The sequence below is a fragment of the Sphaerodactylus townsendi genome, linkage group LG17, assembly GCF_021028975.2.
Source record: "Sphaerodactylus townsendi isolate TG3544 linkage group LG17, MPM_Stown_v2.3, whole genome shotgun sequence".
NCBI classification, from domain to species: domain Eukaryota; kingdom Metazoa; phylum Chordata; class Lepidosauria; order Squamata; family Sphaerodactylidae; genus Sphaerodactylus; species Sphaerodactylus townsendi.
Genome location: NC_059441.1, coordinates 20,721,725 through 20,745,101, shown reverse-complemented (window position 1 = coordinate 20,745,101; position 23,377 = coordinate 20,721,725). Strand labels below are relative to the sequence as shown.

At 45.2% G+C, this 23,377-nt stretch overlaps 1 protein-coding gene across 1 annotated transcript in view; it reads left to right on the top strand.

Annotated features, from left to right (window-relative positions):
• ADAMTS17 (ADAM metallopeptidase with thrombospondin type 1 motif 17) overlaps positions 1-23,377 on the top strand; it is a 153,141-nt gene that overhangs the window by 6,477 nt on the left and 123,287 nt on the right. Inside the window, exons 3-4 of the mRNA XM_048482169.1 lie at positions 6,194-6,362; positions 18,667-18,839. Coding sequence (XP_048338126.1) covers positions 6,194-6,362; positions 18,667-18,839 — 342 coding nt within the window. The remainder of the gene's footprint in view (positions 1-6,193; positions 6,363-18,666; positions 18,840-23,377) is intronic.

The window sequence follows — 23,377 nt, the reverse complement described above, 5'->3', positions numbered from 1 at the left end:
GTTGTTCGAGATAGTGTGGTGGTGGAGGGTGAATTAGTAACACACTAACTGGCAATTCTTCCAGTGGGAAACACTGAATGGGCCAAGCTGTGCTCTTTTCCCCACTGACTTTGCAAATGTGAGATTCCACTGTACGAATTTGGGTTGTCGCAGCGAAAGGCGCCTGAGAGACCGAATGGGTTGATGTGGTCTACTTGCTTGCTTGGTGTGTGAGTTGTTGAGCTACTAATTTAAGCATCAGCGCATTGTGGGGGTTTTTCTACAGGAGGACTGCTACAGGAGACTTGCCAACCTCCTGGAATGACACCTCATTTCCAGTCAACAGAGTTACATTTCCCTGGAGAAAATGTGCTTTGGAGGATAAATAACGGCACTAGGCCTCACCAAGGTCCATCCCCTCTACAAACCCGGCCAACCAAGGGGCATACCACCCAGGGGGACATATGGGGTCAAATATCTCTGGGCTGTGGCCATTCAGTCACGTGGGGGTGGAAAATCGCCACCACACCTCTCCTCCTTCGTCCCAGGTCCATATGCTGACTTCATATACTGGTGCAAAAAAAAGGTTGTTTGGTCATGATGGGGGACCTCTGGGAGGGTTAATTAATCTTTGGCATTTGGCTTTATGACTGACTTGCAGAGGTGAAGGGTGGGGTGTCGTGGTTAAGTTATTTTCTAGGTGAGATTTCCAGCTGAGAGGGATCTTTCCCAATACTTTGACCTGGGTTCGATTTCAGTTGTTGGTCAAACTGGGAATATTGGGCTTGACCACTGCGTCATGCGCCCGTCCTGTTTTTTCCACTCGGAGCTTTGGATAGAGAATGGGTGGGGTGCCCGCACGCTTCTGCACACTTGATCTGAAGTTTTAAAATATCTCCCCCTGGGATGAGTGGGTTGCTCGGAAGACTCTGCGCTCCTAGCCGTTGATGCAACGAAATGGGAATACCATCTGCGGGAGAGCATAAACCAAGGATTGTTTGTGAACAGCCGTTAAGTTCATGACATCTGCCTGCCATGCATCCATGAAGTAATACAGGCAAGGCAGTAAACTCGGCGCAATAGATGGGAGCACGGGCCATCTCCTCTCGTTGGTCTTTTTCCAGCCTCGCGAACTGCGTCATTGTAGGCAGAGGACGGATCGAGGGAAAGAGCTACGCATCCTGAAAGGCGCAACCAAACATATGGGCGAGAGGAGCCGAAAACATGGTGGTCTAACTATGCCCAGCTGCTGAAGAAGCTGAGCCAGATGTTCGAGTGGGTGTGCTCACCACCGTTGCCTTAATGACAGGAGACGCTACTCGTAGGTGGAAGGCCCAGTTTACTTTAGACCAGTGATGGCAAACCTTTTTGAGACTGAGTGCCCAAACTGCAACCCAAAACCCACTTATTTATCGCAAAGTGCCAACACGGCAATTTATCCTGAATACTGAGGTTTTAGTTAAGAAAAAATGGTTGGCTCTGAGGCGTGTGTTACTTGGGAGTAAGCTTGGTGGTAGTTGTTGGCTTTGCTTTGAAGCAACCATGCAATTCTTTGAACGAGTGAATCATGACCCTAGGAGGGTTTACTCAGAAGCAAGCCACATTGCCAGCACATTGTCAGCTTACTCCCAGGTAAAGGATCATGCTTTAGTTCTTTGCATGAAAATCAGTGGGGTTTAACAGTGCTTAACAGGGTTATCTATACTGCTTCCCCAAAACTAGGCCTTAGGTTTAATGCTAATAATCGAGCCCAGCAGCCCAGGCCAGCCTAGATGTGTGTGTGGAGGGGGTGATTTCCCCCCACATGATGAACTCTGTGCGTGCACTCTCTGAGTGCCACCTCTGGCACCCGTGCCATAGGTTCGCCATCACTGCTTTAGACTGAGCTCCGTTCCGGGGGCCCTATGATGAAGTAGAGTCGGTGGGTTTTGTTGGCCAAGCTTTGGGGTTTTAACAGCCACATCCTCATTTGTCAGTCTAAGCCAAAACCCTCAACTGACTTTTGGTAGTGTGAAAAACATGAACTAGAACTCCTGTCAGATGATTTCCCTTCTTTGTGTGTGTGTGTGTGTGTGTCTGTGTGTGGTGGTGGTGGTTTTTGCTCTATATGACCTATCCCAGTGGCATTGACTCCTTGCTGCATTTATTTTTTGGTTAAAATGCTTTTATTCTGCTTTTCCGCTCAATTTTGGGTCCCAGCGGCAGCACTTGATCAAAAATGCTATGCCAGCTTTTACAAATACGTGTTATATTGCTGTGTAGAGGTCAGGGGAGTGTTCAGCCTGAAGGGTAAGTCTTTCCTCCCAGGGTTTTGAAAGATTCATGGCTTAACCCCCAAGTTCTGTTGTCTCATCCTGAATTTTAGCTTTTATGTTACCCCATCCTGAAAGCCTGTTCAGGTGGCATTTTACAAGCCAATTTAGTTCTTATGAAATCTTACTTCCAATTTCATCAGTGTAGGGATCTTGGCCTCAAATTCTGCCATGAAAGACCTTTGGGTGTTGGCATCTTTTTCGCCGCCACCAAATTCGACTTGACAAATCCACAGTATGTGTTTTAATTTTAATTGGAATGGATTAAGGAAATTCTGCAGCAGAAGGGCTTGGAAACGCTCGCCGCGGTTAATGCTGTGTGACGGCCTGGCTCTCACTGATATGGGCGGCAGGTCAGAACTCGTCTTCTGGAATAAGCCTCAGTGGAAAAAATGCCCTTCATTTAGAAAGCTAGCATTTCAGGGAAACAAGATCTTCTTGTTGTGCTAGGGATTTTTTTCATGTCGTGAGCCTTGCCAACGTTCTCTGGAAGTGCCGTCCCAATGGAGGTTACCTTCTGAAATCTAGACCAGGATTTCCTTGATATTTAATGATGTAAAGCCAAATATGTGTTTTGATTATGTGTTCCTGCATTGCAGGGGGTCTGACTTGATGACCCTTGGGGTCTCTTCCAACTTTATGATTCTATGTGTGATTAACATAGATATACCTGGGTAATTATACTCCCTTTTCCTTCATTTATTGTTGTAGTTGTCAAGTTGCAGGTGAATTAGTGGAAACCCGGCAGGGCCTTCAAAGCAAGAGACGAACGGGTGGTTTGCCATTGCTTACCTCTGCTTAGCTCCCCCGGGCTTCCTTGGTGGTGTCCCATCCAAATACTAACCAGGCCTGATCCTGCTTAGCTTCTGAGAGCTGAGGAGAGTGGGCTTACCTGGGCCATGCTGGTCAGAGCTTTCCTCCCTAGCAGTCTAAAAAGGACAGACAGCATTTTAAGTGGAATGCGACCAAACGCTTCTTGAAGGAAAACAGTAGCGCCGTCAGTTTGCAGTCGAAATGACCGCTGAATGCTCTGTGCGGCTTTGCCGTTTGAATTTGAACACAAATAGTTTCCTTGTCTGTAGAGCAGACGGTGATTTGGGATTCTTCAATGTGAATGCAGTTGTCCGGCTCTGTGTGCTAGCCAGACATCTGCTTGACGATGCTCATATTTTTGCACCCCCCAGCTGTGCTGGGCTTCAGTGGCTTCAGATTTATCAGTGCTGCTATTCCGAGTACCCGGCCGAGCAGCTGGCTGTTGTGCTGGCCAAGAGGCCAACCCTGCCTCTCACTGGACTAATTGCTTCATTTATCCCTTGCCTTCTTTCCTGACTGGCCCAAAGTGGCTTGCATCATTCTCCTTTCCCTGTCTTGTTCTCACAACAACCCTGTGAGGGAATTTAGTCTGAAAAAAATGTGATTGGCCAGAGATCTCCCAGCAAGCTTCCATGACAGAGTTGGGATTCGAACCTGGGTCTCTGATATTCTAACCACTACACTATGCTGCATCCCAACTACACAGGCTAAAAGGAAATTGGTTGTGCAGGCAATGTTAAAATTGGTTGCTCCTTAAATTGTTTTCTGTGCTTGATGCCAGTTTGGGATTCAAGTTGGGGGAATGATTAAACTAATTCTCCCCACAACCCCTGCCTTTGGCTCCAAAGAAAATGGCTGGCAGGTTTCCAGGAGTATTTTAAAGACCAGATTTACGGGGCTTCTGCTAAATATTTGAAACCTATATTAAACCAGCAAGGAGGGAAAGAACACCTGGGAAGCCAGAACAAATAGAGATGTTTCGACTGGGGGTGGAATTGCCAGAAAAATGTAGTCACTGTTGGAAGCTTGAAGGGCTGCATCGGAAATATATTGGCACAGTTGGATTCAAACGGAGACCCTCAACCATAGAGTTTTTGCACGCTTACTAAAATTTGAGAGCGTTGCGGATGATGTCATTTGTGCTGCATGTCGGAAGTGATGTTATTACGCAGCTGGCAACGCTGGCATAGACCTCTCCTCACTGCTGGTACCCCCTTTACAAACTGCTTCCCTTCCTCTCCCCACAACAGACTCCGTGGCCCCTTCTGCACATACAGAATAATGCACTTTCAATCCACTTTCAATGTACTCTGCAGCTGTGTGGAATAGCAAAATCCACTTGCAGACAATTGTGAAAGTGGATTGCGGGAGGGGCCATTGTGAAGTTGGTGGGGCTGAGAGCATTCGGAAGGACTGTGCTTGCAGAATGTATACATCCTGGCTGTAATGTGTGAACGGGGCTGCTGGCGCCAATGACTGTGGCATTCATCATTTTTCTCGATGTGGGAAGAGACATGGCACATTTTTGAAAAGCATTTATAGCTGTGGATCTCAATTCATTGCTCCATACTTCTGAATTTTCCTGACACTGTTAACTAGAAAAGCCATTCAATGAAAGATTCTGTTCATACTGCTTGAATCAAGTGGAGACTCTTACTCATATGATCTACTTCTGTCCTACGTATGCAAGCATCAGATATTTGCTACCACAAATATTTGCTACATTTAATGAAGTACTAATTTTCTCAGCCAATTCAGGACTTGCCCTACTTCTAAAAGTTAAAAAAAAAACCAGATACTGGAAAAGACCGCAAAATTTATTCTGCAAGCAATTGCCACACATACGTAAGAACAACAGAAGAGAACTTGATCCTGTTTTAATATTCATCTATTTGTGTGTTTAATCTTTTATTTTATGCCTAATAAAGATTATACTCGACTAGAAAAGCAGGGATGCTCTTTGTCTGGAGTGTGAGCTCTTCTTACTAAGGAACACAGCGACATTCTGTCAGCGAAACCCCTGGGTGTGAGCTTAGCCAAAGGCTGGCATGTTGTGTGTATGCGTGGGGCCCATATAATTTATAGTGCATATGTAATGTAGGTTGTAAATCGCATTAATGTTGTCAGCTGTTGTGCAGCCCAGCATTCAGATGTACACGCACAGTTCATCTTTGGGAGGCTGTCTGGTTGGTGTAGGGCGTTCATTTCTTTACCAAATAAATAACTCTTGAAATTTCCAGTCTCGTTCTTGGTTGGGACCCCTCTGTTAGTTTTCCTAAGGGGCACAAAAATGAAACGTAAGGACAGCTTGATGCATGCCGGAGTGGAAGTGCTGTAGTGTTGAGGTTCAGATATAGAAGAGTATATAATAGTTTGGATTTATACTCCATATTTCTCAACTAGAAGAAGAGTTTGGATCTATATCCCCCCTTTCTCTCCTGTAAGGAGACTCAAAGGGGCTTACAAACTCCTTTCCCTTCCCCCTTACAACAAACACCCTGTGAGGTAGGTGGGGCTGAGAGAGCTCAGAAGAACGGTTATTAGTCCAAGGTCACCCAGCTAGTGTGTGTTGGAGTGCACAGGCTAATCTGAATTCCCCAGATAAGCCCCCACAGCTCAAGCGGCAGAGCGGGGAATCAAACCCAGTTCCTCCAGATTAGAGTACACCTGCTCCTAACCACTACACCACTGCTGTTTTGATAAGGAGTATCAAAAGCGGCTTACAAAATCCTTCCCTTCCTTTCCCCACAACAGACACTTTGTGAGGAAGGTGGGGCTGAAAGAGTTTGGAGAGAACTGTGACTGGCCCAAGGTCATCCAGCAGGCTTCATGTGGAGGAGAAGGGAATTGAACCCAGTTCTCCAGATTAAAGGCCACCTGCTCCTAACTACACCACGCTGGCTATTAGTGTAGCGGTTAGAGTGCCAGTCTTGATTATAAAGCCCCGTGTCACAGAAATGTTTGCACATGCGTGCTTAAGCGCGGGCATGTCAGTTTTCCCCATTAGTGGGATTATTAAATGTGCTGGATCTAAAGTTTCCCCCAAGTGATTTGTAAGTCATAGGAATCTTTTTGTCTTGATTGGACAGGTGGGCTACATCCAACTGGGATCCGAGCTAGTGCAGATACAGCCCGTGAATGCCTCTGAGCCTTCGTTCAGTGGGAAGGAACATTTCATCAGACGTAAGCGTGCCACTCCCGGACCGACCCAGGCGGCCAAGTCGGGCATCCCGAATGAACACTGCCGAGTGGTATCAGGTGAGTGTGGAAATCGACGTCGCGATCAATCTCCTTCTGCCACCGTTGATTGTGACACAGGGATGTCCGATCAGCAAGGTTTGTAGCAGTGAAGCCATTGGCGGCTTTGATTTGAGACCTGCAATGCCCTGGATCTAAAAGTGTCTTCAAAGTCGCTCCAACTGGTTTCGGTGCAAAATCACAAAGTTTCATGCAAAACCTCTGAAGGAATTGTTAAGTCTAGGGAGTTCGCTGTTCGATCACCTGGTCATTAGTGACGCATGGGTTAACATCACATCATGACATTTACTAGGCAGACCATGTTTACAGAGCAGTTGGCCATTGTCTTCCCCAGTCTTTACCCCCAGCAAGCTGAGCACAAGAAGGATGGAAGCTAAGCAGTGGCGTAGTGCCCAAGGGGATGGCGGCGTGGCTTTCCAGGGCGTGGCAGGTATGCAGGGCGCACGCTTGCCCCGGGCACCGTTCTCCCTCGCTCCACCCCTGAGGCTCAGTAAAGCTTGTTCTGGCTACCTGAAACTGACTTCTATTGGGATCAAACTCAGGTTGTGTGCAGAGCTGGGACTGCAGAACTGCAGCTCAGGGCTGAGCAAAGAAACTGTTTGGGAGGCAAAAAGGCAAAGACTCGTGTTGTTTCTCCCTCTGAAAGGTCTAAGGAACAGTTCAAACAATTGGGGGCAGAGATTTGTTGTGTGTTATAGTTGCGTGGGTTGACTTGATCAAGGGGGCCACGGCCTTCATCTGGCAAGACCTGGCCAAGACTGTTAACAATAGGATCCTTTGTAAGTCATTAATTCATAGTTGGAAATGAATTGACGGCACATAACACACAGCAGTTGCAGCTGCACCTTAGTAAGTGTTCATTGGTAGCCCAAGGAGCATTAAACTCTAGCATGGATTACTCGTAGGCCCTTTTGTAACTTGTTTATCCAATAGCCATCCATGATTGCAACACCTCCTTATTCCAAGAGAGAGATGAAATCCTGGCTTCTAGTAGGCTTAGGTGGTTCCTGTCTTCTTTGGATTTACTTTTTTTGTTCTGCACGAGTGGTTTTGGAATAAGAGTACAGTGGATGGGGAATCCTTCATCAGCCGTTGCAAACACCAGGTTCCATCCCTTATGACTTGGGATAGACAAGTGAACAAATGGAATCTTTTTGGAGGTTCCCGTGAGCATTAAAGGCCTCATTAAGGTGGAACCTGTCAGTGCAGAAGAAAAAAAATAAGAGGAATTTGGATTTATACCCCACCTTTCGCTTCTGTAAGGAGACTCAAAAAACTGAACAAACTCCTTTCCCTTCTTCTCCCCACAGCAGACACCCTGTGAGGTAGGTGGGGCCGAGAGAGTTTGGAGAGAACTGTGACTAACCCAAGGTCACCCAGCAGGCTTCAGTTGGAGGATCAGGGAAACCAATTCAGTTCACCAAATAAGAGTCTGCTGGTCTTGTGGAGGAGTGGGGAATCAAACCTGGTTTCACAGATTAGATCTGCCATTTGCTACACCATGCTGCCTTAGTGATTCTAAAAGGACATATTTTCTAACATATGGTTATAGAAGAGCAATATGTTTATTTATTTATTTGTTTGTTTGTTTGTTTATTTTCTACCCTTCCCATCCCCGAAGGGCTCAGGGCGGCAAGGTGGTATATTTGAGAATTACTGGTACAACCCACAGTTGGTTTTTAATTAAAAAAATATTTGTAATGCATACAAAAGTAAAAAGAAATTATTTAAAAATCATAACAAATACATTAACACACACACATATATATATATACACACACACACACGCGCGCAGCAAGTGAAAATATTTTGAAAATGTTTCATCAGAAGAATCTCTAGAAGAGAGAATGCATGTAAAACATTTTCAGCCTGGAAATAAACCGTTTGGGGCTAAAAAGTGGCAGAACTCTTCAGAAACAAAGTTTTCTTTCCCACCTGAAAACGTAGTGCTCTCATTGTAAAAGCAACAGTATGAAAACAAGGTTACAAAATTGGCAATTTATGGTATAAAAACAGCGGAGTGCATTCAGGAAAACTGGATTACAAAGTGGGAAAAATGCACTTAAAACAGTGCAACGTGTAATAAATAACACAATGGGAAATGCCTAATTTTTTTCACTGAAATTAATTCAAATAAAGTTGAACAATAGTTTACGGTTGGGGTCAAGGATGCACTCCTTACATTCAGCAAGTCAAAACTGAATCACCTCACGTTGCAACAGCATAGCATGTCGGTACAAATCGACTAAAAATGTGCTGGTTCTGGTGGGTTTTCCGGGCTGTGTGGCCATGGTCTGGTGGATCTTGTTCCTAATGTTTCGCCTGCATCTGTGGCTGGCATCTTCAGAGGTGTATCACAGAGGGAAGTCTGTTACACAGAGGTGTTTCACAGAGGGAAGTCTGAAGACTGAAGATGCCAGTCACAGATGCAGGCAAAATGTTAGGAACAAGATCCCTGTTCAACCACACAACCAACTCCTAACTCAGATTGAATCCGACCCGATGAAAGCCTTCGACAATACATAAAAATGTTCTGTTTTTTTTCTGGATGCGAAGTTTCTTAATCGCTTTTCCAATGGCCACAGGTGGTGATTTAGACTCGTTTTGTGGAAGGGACATAAAATACAGCTTGGGAGTGCAAAACAGGGCAGGTCATCTGCTAAGAAAAGATTACTATTTAATGCTCATGACACGGAGCCCATAAATTACTCTGGGGGCGAAAATGCATCTGCCGAAAATTTGGCTCAGTTGAGTTGCGGTCTTTATTTTTAAGTCTGCAGTCATATTCCACATAGAGATAGGAATTTATTACAAAGAAGTGATTTTTAAAAAATGGGTTTTTTTGGTTTTCTTTTGCCATGACTTTTTCACTTGGGATTGCAAGACAGCGTGGGAACTGGTAAAAATGGGATGAGAATGGGGGATGCAACGGCAGCTGCAGCATCATGTCATGCCCAGTAAAAGTCTGGAAGTGACTTAGGTAGTTATAAAAATTGCCAGAAACTCTATGGTAAATGCATAGAGTTCCCAGTGATTCCTAGAGATACCCTATGTCATCTCTGGTTTCTTGGTGAAAATGACATATTGCGGTGTGCGTCACTGGGGGTGCTTCTCTGTCAGCCCATGGTTTTTGAATAGTGTGACAGGAAACACTGGATTTATTTTATTGGCTAATCATGGGGTCTTGTGTGAGATGATCGATAGACTTCCTTAAGAGACAGCTAGTCTTTTATTAGTGATCTTTTTGGCAGTATTCAGACCTTGTACACACAACTGGAGAGGGAGAGGGAGGGCATGGCTTCGTGGTAGAGCGTTTGCAGAGGATCGTAGGTTCAATCCCCAGCATTTCCAATTTGAAGGATGTGACAGTCGAAGATGTGGAAAACATCAGATCAGAGTCTGCTGCTCTTAGCAACGACACCTTGCTGGCTCTCAGCAGCCCTATTCCCACCTGGTTTTACCTTCAGCTTCTCAGCAAACAAACTGAGGTCCCTTCTCCACATGCAGAATGATGCACTTTCAATCCACTTTCCATTCACTTTGCAGCCGGATTTTACTGGGCAGAATAGCATAATCCACTTGCAAACAATTGTGGAAGTGGACTGGATGTGCATTATTCTGCATGTGTGGAAGGGGCCGTAATACAGAATGACTCTCTCATGTCAGTATGCTCAAAAGTCATGAAGTCATGAAGGTTTGTCAGTGTCATTCTGTTACAATAATTCTTTTTTTGTGTGTGAAAGAAGATCTTGAAAATAGAATTTAAAATCCCTGAGAAGATTTTGTTTTTCTGAGAGCTGGGTATACATGTTTCATATTTCACCTTGGGTCATTTTGCTTAGACAATTACAAAATCTAATTCGTGCTGGGCCTCCCCTTCCACCCCAAGTCTGCAATGGCCGTCTCTCCACCCTGCAAGTTTTCCCCACTGTAGGTTTAACTTGGCCAGGAAAACCGATTGTCATAGCCAAAGACCAGGCACACTAAAAATAGCCAACGAGCAATGTACTAAAACCTCTGGGATCCCATATTAGGAAGAATCTGTTGAAAATATTAACCAGTGCATTTTTAAGATAATGGTTTGTGCTGGAAGTGTGGTGAACTTTCAGAAGGTGGCGTTCGGTCATTTTGGGTGCGCTGCTGAATTTTGCCTGTTCTGATTTGTTGAAAATGACACAAATTATTTCTTTATAACTTTCTTTAAAAAAAGCGTGCTCCATCTCTGACAGATGGACATGAGAGACTTATATTTATGCCCAATAAAGGATTATTGATTGATTGACAGATGGACATGCTGCAGCCCAGTTTTGGATGTCCACCGTCTTCTGTGGAAGATTGTGCCATTGGTCTGATAGCTGGCCAGGGGTCGGCAGCAGGTACAGCTGGACATTTTGATGTAAGATGTGATCTGGTTGTGGAATCAAATCCCTACTCTCTGCCAGCTAAGCTGCTTTGGGCCCCCCATTAAGGAGAAAGGCATAATGAAGTAGATAATTAAATCAATATGAACTTGGGGATTTTCAGATCATCTTTCATATGAATGGCCGCCACGCATCACCGTCAAAGTGGTCACATTCAGAAACGGCGTGTCAATTAGGGTGTTGTGGGTCTTCCAGGTTGTATGGCCGTATTCCAGTAGCATTTTCTCCTGATGTTTCGCCTGCATCTGTGGCTGGCGTCTTCAGAGGATCTGATGGTAGCAAAGCAGGTGGAGTATATATACCTGTGGGATGTCCAGGGTGCGAGAAAGAACCATTTGCATCGCTTAAAAGTGTTAAGGGTGCAATTTGCAAGTGTAATTTGCATGCGTTAAGTGGAATCCACCCATTTTAGCATATGTATGTAACACTGAAGTTGCATAATCAGTTAGTGAGGGCATCTGCATGGCAGTTGCCTGGCATTTTATTCCGTTTGATTGCTTCCTGCAGAGAGATGTGTCAATTGCAAAAGGCTATTTGGAGCTGGGCTTGCTAACCTCCAGGTGGTGGTAGAGATCTTGGGCATCCAGCCACCAACTGGACAGTGTTCATGGCTTATCCAGTAGGGTTAAATGCAGCGGTGGGATTCAGCCGGTTCGCACCAATTCTACTGAACTGGTAGCTAATTGGCTGAATCCCACCAGCCGTTGGGGCCGATGGGGCCCAAGAGACGCATTGCATGGCTGGCCTCTCGCTGGCCCCCCGAAGCCACTGCCTTCCCTCATCTCCCCCCGTCCAACATTGGAAAGGGGAGGCAGGGGTGCAGCAGCCAGGTAAGTGGGCAGCAGTAGGGGTGCCTCGAGGGGGGCACTGAACTGGTGGTTGATTCATTTGAATCCCACCACTGGTTAAATGTCAGTGAACAAAATTGTCTGCATTGAAGTCCTTCCCCAAACCCCGCCCCCTCAGGCTCCACCCCCAAAATCTCCAGGTATTTCCCAACCTGGATTTTGCGACCCTGTTTGGAGCTCCCCAACTTTATCCTGCGGCTGGCCATTGGTTGGCTGGTGACCAATGGCCTCTAGTCTCTCTTCTTCCTCTTCCTTAAACATTACGGCTAGAAAAACTTAAAGGCTACGATCGATTGGAGTAAATTAGGCTAAGCACGCCTCAGCAGGCACTAATGGATTTAATTTTGCTCCCCCTCTTGAGGTTGTCCAAGGTCATTTCGAAAGCGTTTGCCTGGAAATCTGCTTGAAATCCCCTCATCGGCAAAAAAAAAAAAAATCCCCACTCCACTTCATAAGCAACAGACTCTTATCTGGTGAACTGGGTTTGTTTTCCCCACACCTCCGTGTGAAGCCTGCTGGGTGACCTGGGGCCAGCCACAGTTCTCTCCCGGCTCTATCAGTCCTTCTTACCTCGCAAGGTACCTGTTATGGGATGGGAAATAGAATTCAATTTCAAACTGCTTTGAGAGTTCTTACAGGAGAAAAAAGCGGGATTCTCCGCATTCTTAGTGTTTAGAAAGGTTAAGAAGTGTCCCAGTTGCTGTACGATAGACACTCCCTTCTCCAGGCCATTTCTCTGTGCTTTGCTTCTGGCACCTCGGGCGTGCAATCCATAATATCTCAATTTAATGGATTTCCAGGTAATGGCACTGGGGCAGACCCTCCCGAACAATGGTCAACAGTCAGAGTAGACGTTTCTGACCAGATATCTGTCTTGGCATACTTAAGTTCTAAGCTCTATCTTTTTTTATTGATGCACTGGACTGGAACTGAAATAAATGAACCCTAGTATCTTGCCACTCACCATCTTTTGCAACATTTCCCTATTATTCAGACCAGGGATTCTTAACATGAAGGGGCTGTTGGTTATAAACCCTTTCTTCGGCACGAACTCCTCTGAAAGCCACGGTTTATGCTCATTGTTGTTCCTCCTGTGGTCTTTAATGTCTGCAGTGCACAGGTTGTAATGCTGGGGTGTTCCGCTGTTTAAGTAATTCTGTCTTTTAATGGCTGCTGTTTGTTTTAGTTGGGAGTTTCATTGACCTGCTGCGGGTTTACTCCTCCAAGGTTCATAAATCACATGCAGGCCAGCCAGTAGGAGGATGAGCTGCTTCGGTCTGCCAGTTTTAGTATTTGGATCTCGGTCCTGAGCCAAATGTCTTCAGTTTTTAGTCCTGCACAAAGGAAAGCCACGGAAGTCCTGTAGTTTGTGGATCTTCCCATTTTTTTTCCCTGGGTCATCTGAGGCCCCTCCGAGTTTTCCATGAATGGGGGTATGCTTGTGTCCTTACATCTGTCCCGGGCAAACCAGAGAGGCAGCATGGTGTAGTGGTTAAAAGTGGCGGACTCTAATCTGGAAAACCGGGTGTGATTCCTCTCTCCTCCATGTGAGCAGCCGACTTTAATTAGCTGGATTTGATTCTGTGTGCCTCTTCGTGAGCGGTGGACTTTTATCTGGTGAATTGGATTTGTTTCCCCACTTTTCTGCACAAAGCCAGGTTGGGTTGGAGGTGCTGCTTGGGGGTGGAGCCAACAGTATAAAGCTAGAGTATAAAGCTGGAAGTCTGCAGTTCAAGCTGGATCTAAGCCTGGCTGAGTCCAGACTCAAACGGGCTCTTGCTGCTCCAATCTCCACCTGGCCTCACTTCTGACCTTCATGGGGAGATGGGTGTGGCCTGCGGGGTGCACCCAGGTGACCCCAGTCCCCATGTGGACACTTGAGTGGGGCCAGGCCCACTCACTGGTGATCAACTACATACTGTCTCGAACTCCACATGGAGTTCTGGACCAGGTACAGTTGGGGGGACGTGTCCTCAGCACATGGCGCCTGGGGCTCAAGCCCCCTCATGGTCCCCTAGGTATGCCACTGACTATACAAGAAGCCAATGAATACTAGCAGCCAGTTCAACTCTGGGTGCTTTTGCCCCGATGTACTTTTTGTGATTAAAATACAGCTTTTGTTTATTATATATTTTCTTTATGACCGCCATATTTACGATACTTAACACTAAATCGGTATTCTCTCCCTTCCAAGCCCTGCGCAGTGACTTCCTCTTCTTTCCCTTCGCTAAGCTTTCATTCTGGACACCATAAAGCGAAAGAGGAGGCGACTTTTCCTGCTTTAATTTTTCTCTCGCTCTGGTATTTTTCACAGCTTGCTGGTTGCCAGGAACTGATTTTTTTTAAAAAAGAAAAGACTCTGTCCAGTTCCAACCTTACGTAATAGCAGTTGCTTTTTGGGCAAATGAGGAATGACCATCTTCGTTTCTATTTAAAGCAAGAAAAGGGAAGGAGAGAAAAGTTTTGCCGTTGAGAACAGACTCGGGAGGGTGGAGGGATATTAAAAAGGGGATGTTTTGAAAAATTCCACCCTGCTCTCTTCACACTTGTATCATCCGGGGTGGAACAGGCAGGCATTGGCTGCAAAGGCGCTCCAAATACCTGCTGTCACGACTGCCAGCTCCCAGGGTGCCTTTGTTCTCGTCCTCTTCAAGTTTGCCAACCCAAAAATCATCTCCCACCTCACTGTAATGAGAATCTTTTGACTGCCGGACGGCGCTGTGTTTCCTGTTCAGCAGGCAGCTGCTAAAAAACAAAGTTGTGTTATTAATAGATTAAACTTGGAGGATAGTTGTGTGATGGGGAATGATGTGAGACTCAGACAAGTGGGGTCATGAACTTCCTAAGCTATACTCCATTTCACATAAAGGTGTTAGTAGATTGTATATCCCACCGCCACAGAACAAAGCATGCCGGACCTTCTTTGTTGTAGAATGCTCTACCTGGCCCTGCTCCTCCCATCGGTTTGAGGGTAAAAATATGTTTTGGCATAAATGCTCTTGTATCAAAGTAATATATTCACTAATGCACAAAATATTGGTTTTGACAAAGGCAGTGTATAAAAAGGAATGATAATTATATTGATTCGGGACTATATTCCAATATGGAAGCATACCATTTTCTCAACCACTGCACCTCAACTGACCATCTTTATGTGGAACAGTTTAGTGTCCATTAATTTTACGTACAATTGAGACTACCCATTGATGGGTTCTCTGCTCTTGACCCTGGAAGTCATTATTCATGTATTTATTTATATTTATTACCCGCCCTTTACCACGGTCTTATAATTCTGGTTGTGCCAGAGCATAAACTTTTATTTTTTATGTTTGTCGTTCGCTCAGAACCCTCTCATGGTGAGGTGGGTGAAATTTCCATCTTTCTACACCACTTCATCTGAAGGGCAGCAGCGACCCAACGAGTGCCAGTATGGCGTACTGGCTAGCGTGTCAGGCTATGATCTAGGAGGCACTTTCAATTCACTTTCAATGCACTTTGCTGCTAGGTTTTGTTGTGCAGAATAGCAAAATCTACTTGCAAACAGTTGTGCAAGTGGATTGAAAGTGCATTATTCTACATGTGCAGAAGAATCCTCTGACTCTCACCTTTACCTGTGTTATTTGAAGACTGGCATTCCTCTCCATTATCGACTAGTTTACAGGAAAGATATACAGACCACCTGTATATCCTTCCTGCCTTGTGAAGTTGATCATGAGTCACATTTTGGGATTGCTGCCTTATTGGAGTCCCTTTGCACACGTGTTTCATGTTTTTCCTAAGGATCATCTGTGCTTTTAGCGTCTTCTGGAAAAGGGAAAACTTGCGTATGATTCTTTTTCAAGGCTGGCACCTGCTGCGGGTCTTGCTGTGAACATCAGGTGAGAATTTTGCCTGCCACCACCGATTTACGGCAAATAGAAGAAGCTCTGGGGACAATACTAGGCAGCGCTGGGCAACCAGCAGGAGGGTTGAATGTGGCAGCATCTCAGGAGAAAAATTAAAAAGAAAAACAAGGAAGTCCTGACTGCAATGATCCTAATGATTGCTGGAGTTACCCACTAGTGACATGGGTAACTCTAGGAATCACCAGGAACTCTGTGGCAGATCTTCCTGTAAGTAGATGTAGATCTGTTTTTTTCTTTTTAATTTTTCTCCCAGGATGATCATCCACACCCCCAGCCCCAATTTCCACCTGCCAAGCAGGTAAGCAAGAGCCCCAGCTACCTGGAAATCTCCCACCATAAGCGACACACAGGAACACCCACCAAAACATCATTGTTTACATTGAGCCAGAATGAATCTGGCTCTCCAACCTCCCCAAAGCTTCCATATCAGTCTGGCCTCACTGAACGCAAGACCCCCATGTTTTCCATCATCCCGCCCTGAACCCCACAAGAAGTGTCAGGGATACTTTGAACTGTTTTATCAGTTATCCTGATGATAGCATCTGATGGTGTTAAATAGCAAGCTCTGTCTCGATGGAGACCTTCCAACTTTGTGGGATGTTGCTGATACCTACCCTTGAGGGATAAGGTGGGCGGTACATCCGGTGTAATCTGTATCTTGTTTCTGAACACACACGCAGATGGCAGCTTGCCCGGCGAATCCGAGCGAGGCGTTTGCCACCCGCGTGGAAATCGTTGTTGTTCCTGACAAGTCTCCAAATTAAGACTCTCATCCAATCTTCATATCCAGAGGGTATCTCTCCCTCCTGTTCTGTATCTGTTTCTTGAAGGAGAGTTTGGGGAAGGCTCCGGTTTCTTGTCTGTTGTTTCGGTCGGGTGGGGGTTGGTGGGAAGGAACTGTGCTGAGCAGTGATAGTCGATGCCCCGGGCAGAAAAGCAATATAGCAGAACGGCTGCCAGACAGCTTAACAAGGAAGGGGAGGCAGTCTGTGTGCTGATGAGATGGAGTGGGTGTAGGAATGGGCAGAAAGATCAATTTTGGTTTCCAGTGAGCTCCCAGGGTCCTGGTAGGACTATTGGAAGCCATGAGCGTGAGGTTGCCAGGAACCCTCTGGCTACTAGCAGGGGAAGGGGTAGGGTTGTCAGATCCAGACTGGGAAACTCCTGAGGATTTGGGAGAGGAAAGGGATCTCATTAGGGTAGAATGCCATAGAGTTCAACCTCCAAAGCACACATTTCCTCCAAGGAAACTAATCTGGAGATGAGCTGTAATTATGAGAAATCCTCAGGTCCGTCCTGGAAGCTGGTGGTATCCCTGTGTGACCATCATATAATTAAAAAGAGAGACTTGCTCAAGAAGAAGAAGAGCTGGATTTATATCCCCCTTTCTGTCCTGTAAGGAGACTCAAAGGGGTTTACAATATCCTTTCCCTTCCCCCCCCCCACAACAAACACCCTGTGAGGTGGGTGGGGCTGAGAGACCTCCAAAGAACTGTGACTAGCTCAAGGTCAGCCAGCTGGCTTGTGTTGGAGTGCACAAGCTAATCTAGTTCACCAGATGAGCCTGCACAGCTCAAGCTGCAGAGCGAGGAATCAAACCCAGTTCTCCAGATCAGAATGCACCTGCTCTTAACCACTACACCATCTTGGCTCTCCAGGAAGCACAGGCTGGCTTGTTTCCAGTCCAGGAATGCTTTGCCAGTGTTTTTTAGGAAGGGGAAGCTCTGGCTGTGTTACATAAGAGAGGTGGTAAACAGCCAAACTGGGACCACGATAACATGACCTCGCAAATCTCAATATGTTAGCTGCAGAGGAATGAGCTGCTGTCTGTTTTCCAGGCTGTGTGGCTGTGGTCTGTAGTTTTTGCTCCTAATGTTTTGCCTGCATCTGTGGCTGGCATCTTCAAGGGTATGATAAGATGGTTTCTCTCTCCGATACCCATCTTACGTTCCTAGACGTCACCTAGACGTGACGTCACATTGTCCTGAAACTCCGCCTTCCTCAAACATTTGCTGGTACAGAATGGGCGGTCCTAGGGTGGGCCTTTCACCCTCCTCCTTGGAGTCTTCCTCAAAGGAAGAAAACGAAGAGTTTGGATTTATATCCCTCCTTTCTGTCCTGTAAGGAGACTCAAAGGGGCTGACAATCTCCTTTCCCTCCCGCCCCCACAACAAACACCTTGTGATGTAGGTGGGGCTGAGAGAGCTCCGAAGAACTGTGACTTGCCCGAAGTCACCCAGCTGGCATGTGCTGGAGTGCACAAGCTAATCTAGTTCACCAGATAAGCCTCCACAGCTCAAGTGGCAGAGCAGGGAATCAAACATGGATCTCCAGATTAGAGTGCACCTGTTCTTTTTTAAAAAAATTATTGATATTTTGGATTGTTACAAATTTATATTATACATCTTTATGTTTCATCTTCCATATCCTTTTACCCCCTTTTCTCCTCTCCCCCCTTCTTCTTTTCTTATTTAGCAGGTCCATTCTTTCTAATCGTCTTTTCCAGTTTTCTTCTGTGATTCCAATTTTGTGTAACCAGTCTTTGAATTCAGTCCAGATCCACTTCACATCTTTTTGTTTTTCTTGCCATATTTGGTTTCTTGACTTTATGCCAAAAATTTCTAATTGTATTTGTTCCCATATATATTCCAACCATTTCTGTATTGTCCAGATTCTTTTGTCCTTCCACCCTAATGCTATTACTGCATGGGCTGCTCTGATCATAAGTTTAAATAAGCTTTCTCTTTCTTTGTTCTATTATTGTATAATCCAGTATGCCTATAAATAATAGATCTATATTTATCTTTATTTTTACATTCACATATTTTTCCATATACATTGTAACATTTTCCCACAGGTGTTTTACCTCTGGACATTCTAACCACATATGGGTTGAGTGCACCTGTTCTTAACCACTACACCACGCTGGCTCTCTTGGGAGTCTTCCTCCCAAGATGAAGGTGGAATAGGAAGTTTCTGATAGGCAGTGTCCATGCGGCTAGCTCTCAGCAAGAGCCGTGATGGGGCAGAGGAGCTAGAACTCCCAACTGCTCTAGCCAGAGTGTCAGGGGACTGGTTTAACAATGGTGGACTGCAGACGCTCTTGTTGAAGACATGCCTTGCTTTCTAGAAAAGAAGAAGCAGAAGCAGAAGAAGATGGTGAGCGACTGGAGACCTCGCAGGAATGCAATTCGGCTCACCAATGAGTATACGGTGGAAACACTGGTGGTGGCAGATGCTGATATGGTCCAGTACCATGGGGCAGATGCGGCCCAAAGGTTCATCCTCACTGTCATGAACATGGTAGGTGGTTTTTTCCTTCCTGGTGCCAAAGGTCTGGATTGATACACCATGACGGTGTGGCATTTGGCTTTGAAGACCTTTTTCCATTTTGGGGCAGATATGTTTTTAAGAACTCCCTGGTTTTTTGGACTGCATAAGAAATGGGCGTGTACCATGCAATAGGGTCCTTGACGGGACTGTAATGTTCCCCTTGACAAAGTGCATTTTGGGAGCTTGGGGTACTTCCTTGCATTAACCACCTTGGTCCTGGACTAATTGAATATTCCTGCTAAGATTTGTAACCACTCTGGCCCCTTCTGCACATGCAGGATAATGCACTTTCAATCCACGTTCGCAATTGTTTGCAAGTGGATTTTGCTATGGGGTGCTGTGTGGTTTCCGGGCTGTATGGCAGTGTTCTAGTAGAATTCTCTCCTGACGTTTTGCCTTGATCTGTGGCTGGCATCTTCAGAGGATTTTGCTATTCCACACAGTAAAATCCAGCTGCAAAGTGCATTGAAAGTGGATTGAAAGTGTGTTATTCTGCATGTGTGGAAGGGGCCTCAGTCAATCAGTCAAAATTGGCCCCATGTTGCTTCATATCCACATGGATCTCCAGTCTGCGAAATAAAAAAAAAGGCTGCACACGCGTTGCGCACAGCCCACTGTGTTTTCATTGGATGGGAGGCTCCACGTCACTACCAGTGGCAGGAAAAATGAATTGGGATTCACCCCCACAACTTCCCCACCGCTTCAGATTGCCCACGTGTTTTTTGAAAAGGTCTACTTTTTTCCAGGTTCTAAAATGACACATGCCCGGGGGTGTGTGTGTGTGTGTGTGTGTGTGTGCCAGAAATGGAATGAAAGTGTGTTCGGCGCTGGTGCGGTGGGAAGTTCTGCTGGAAACCTGGATATTTTGTGTGACGAGCACGAATCTAATCCTCAGCGGGGAATTGACCTGAGTAGAAGGCAATACAAAGCAGTGCTACACGTCGTATCCATGTGGATCCGACTACATGGAGGTACACGGAAACAGGGCTTTGCTTTAATCGCCCACTTCTTCGTCTCCACGTAGAGTTGTTCTGTGCACGCTCGCGCAGAAGTGGATCCACAAGGTTAAAAAAAATCCTGCCCCAACACAAAGCATCAGCCAATCAGGATAGCCCCTGAGCGGATCGCGTGTTCAATCACCTCAGTGGGGAATCCTTTGTTGCTGCTGCGTTTCTGGGAACAAGGATCGTTTGTGGGGCAGAAGCTGCAGTGGGGACGCTGAAGCCGTGCTCAAAAGGTCACGGTTTCCCCCAAACCGGTTTGTATCTACATTCATTTTTCCAGTGGGGAATCGATTAATTGTCAAACAGTTATGAAAGTGGATTGAAAGTGCATTATTCTGCATGCGTGGAAGGGGCTTAAATGGGGCCAAGTGAAGGTGTGGGGCAGAGGGAAGACCCATTCTTTTCTCCTTTGGGTCACAGAGGGCACCGCAAGTAACAATTTAATTCCAATTGGAGCTTCCTGTGTTGTACAAACCTCCCCACCAGCTGTGTGTTGCAACTCCAGCCAACTAGCTTGTGTTTAAATTTTTAAATATTGAAACAGAACTCAAAAGTTACCAATAGTCAATGAGGGCTGTGATTCATTTCTGCCCCTAACAACTCTGGCATGCTCCAACTCTCGTGTGTGTGTGTGTGTGTGTGTGTGTGTGTGTGTGTGTGTGTGTGTGTATGTGTGTGTGTGTGTGTGTGTGTGTACAGACATATATACAGATACATACATACACATATTCCTATAGATTTTGGCCCCTTGACTTTGACTTTTTTCCTCTTTCAGCTAGAATGGCAGGTTGAAAGGTTGCCTGCAAAGAAACCAGACTGTTAATTTTGGCGCATGTGCCAGGATTTCAGCAAACGGAGCATTACTTGGAACCCGGGGTGTTGGTGGTGGATGTATTAATTTAATTTGGCTTTTTGATGTATGGCATTACATTGACTGTCAAGCCACAGAGGAAGACTTAAAATGGCTTATTAGCACACACATTATACTCGCAGTTGTTATAAAGTAGGCAACTGCTTAAAGCAATGGAATAGCTGTCGGTTGAAAGGGGAAAAAGAGGCATCGTTATGAAATATGGCTTTGTTTTTGCAGCTGGCAAATGAAGATATGAGGTTGTTGTTTTTTTAAGATGCAACCCAAAATAAAATAGAATAAATTCCCTTTCAAAAGATGTACAAAGAATAATGGCCCCTAAGCCAAATCCCTGTATTTAATACCTGAAAAAAGCTTTTATCTTGTGCCCAGAAATGAGCTTGATGACTAAGTGAAGAGTATTTAAAATTCTTAAATGATGTTCCAGGAGAATATTTTAATACAAAATCCGGGTTTATGTGAGACTTGGCGGGGTGGGGGCGGTGGGCGGGGAGGAGGGGCATATGTTAGTGGGGGTGAGAGTTATCTACAGGAAGAATGAACCCTGAAATGAATATAGTCACCATCTTTGGGAAATTGGGAGAACTGTCTTCCTTGGACTATATTAGCGGAGAATGCAGGTGAAGAATCTCGTAAGTAATTTCTCTATTATGTCAGAGAACAAGACAAGACAACCTTTAATAGCATAGTTAAAATTATTACATTGAATATAGTGCATAGCCCATTGGAGTCTCTGGGCACTTTCGCACCTGCAGAATAATGCACTTTCAATCCACTTTCAGTGCACTTTGCAACTGAATTTTACTGTGCAAAATAGCAAAATCCACTTGCAAACAGTTGTGAAGGTGAATTGAATGTGCATTATTTTGCATGTGCGGAAGGGGCCTTGAAGTCACACGGATCTTGCCTCAAAAACCCAATAGTTGGCTGCAATTTGATAACACTCCGGCAATAACACTCGGGCTCTTTCTGCACAAACTAAATAAAACCTTTTCTGGTAGGAAATAAAACGTTTCCGCCATGACTTGTGCATGGTTTTTAGCTCAAAGCATTTTATTTCCTGCCCGAACATGTTTTATTTGCATTCTGTTCCCAGATTATTCTTTTTGTAATTTTTTTGAACACATTTTCAGTTGCTGTGTGATCTCTGTAAAATGTTTCCCACACCTCTCCGCAGTCCCCGAACTTTCTGGTGGGCACCATTTTCTAAGCTAGCCCTGGCCATCTGGCACTGTATTTCCATCAGGTGTTTATTTTATTTTATTTTGGAGGGATGTGTCTATTTAGCCACGCAGACAGGACCCCTAGAGAATGACGGGATGAAGCTTTGAGGTTTCATAGCCATGAATCCAAGGCTCATTCCGCACATGCAGAATAATGCATTTTCAAACTGCTTTCAGTGCTCTTTGAAGCTGTGTGGAATGGCAAAATCCACTTGCAAATAGTTGTGAAAGTGGTTTGAAAATGCATTATTTTGCATGTGCGGAAGGGGCCTAAGATAAAGTTTAAAAACCTGAATGACCACAAAATGGTGGCTGGGAAACATTTTTGCTGGGGTGAGTGCGTACCAACGGTTTTGGGGGTTTTTTTGTAAATGTTTGCTGTGTGGAAAGGGCCCTTCTATCACCAATATTCTTTCGGCTGTCAAAGAGAAAATGAACTGAATAACATCCACTTGGTTGTGAAAAGTAGAAGTGTGAAGAAAGGGTTTGGTGTTTCATCCTAACCAGAAGTGAGCTGTTCAGAGCTCAACGATTTCAATTGACTTAGAAGGGTGAAAATCCATTTGGGATTGCCTAATTCATTCCTAATGAATAGAAGTACAGTTCAGAAAGAGAGAAGAAATTAACGTTGACCAAAAAGACTTAATGTTGACCAAAAATGGCAGGAGTGCTTTGATTATGTGTTCCTGCATTGCAGGGGGTTGGACTTGATGGTCTTTGGGGGTCTCTTCCAACTCTATGATTCTATGATTCTTAGAAAATAACTGTTATTTCCCCAGCTGCCCCCCCCCCCCCAAAATAGGAAGCAGCTGCAAGCGGAAAGACAGGGTTTCAGAGGCTGCTTTGAGGAAACACAGCATAATTTCAAAACCCCGGCATGTAGACTTTCCTTTTTAATAATGTTCCAGGGATCACTAATTTCATGTTGCTGCTTGCCGTTTTGGGAAGCTCTTAAAGTAATTGCACGGTTTCACAGCTGCTGCGGCTGGGCTAAGAATATACATTCCCAATTACTTAGGCAGCCTGTGGTCTTTCCTGAAATAGGGGGCAGGTTCATTTCCCAAACCGAAAAAAGAAAGCATATGTCTGTTTTTGAAAAGTAATTATTTAGGTCAAACAAACAGCAAATTATAGAGAGAAAAGTCCTGTGATGTTGCTATTCCATTGTCTTGGAAGTCTGGACTTGTACTCTTTCTTCCAAGTAAAGAATGAAGGGGTTTGAAACCCGCTCTAGATTGAAGGACCGGGGTTTAGATTCTTGGGAAGCTCAGAGAGTCCTGAATATTTCAAGATGACTCAAGTTTGATGTGATTGGTGGGTAGAACCAAGTTGTGGTCCCCCAAGGCTATTGGTTGCTATTATGCAAAGATGAGGAGGTTATGTGTAGAGTTGCAGCCACTGAATGGCAAT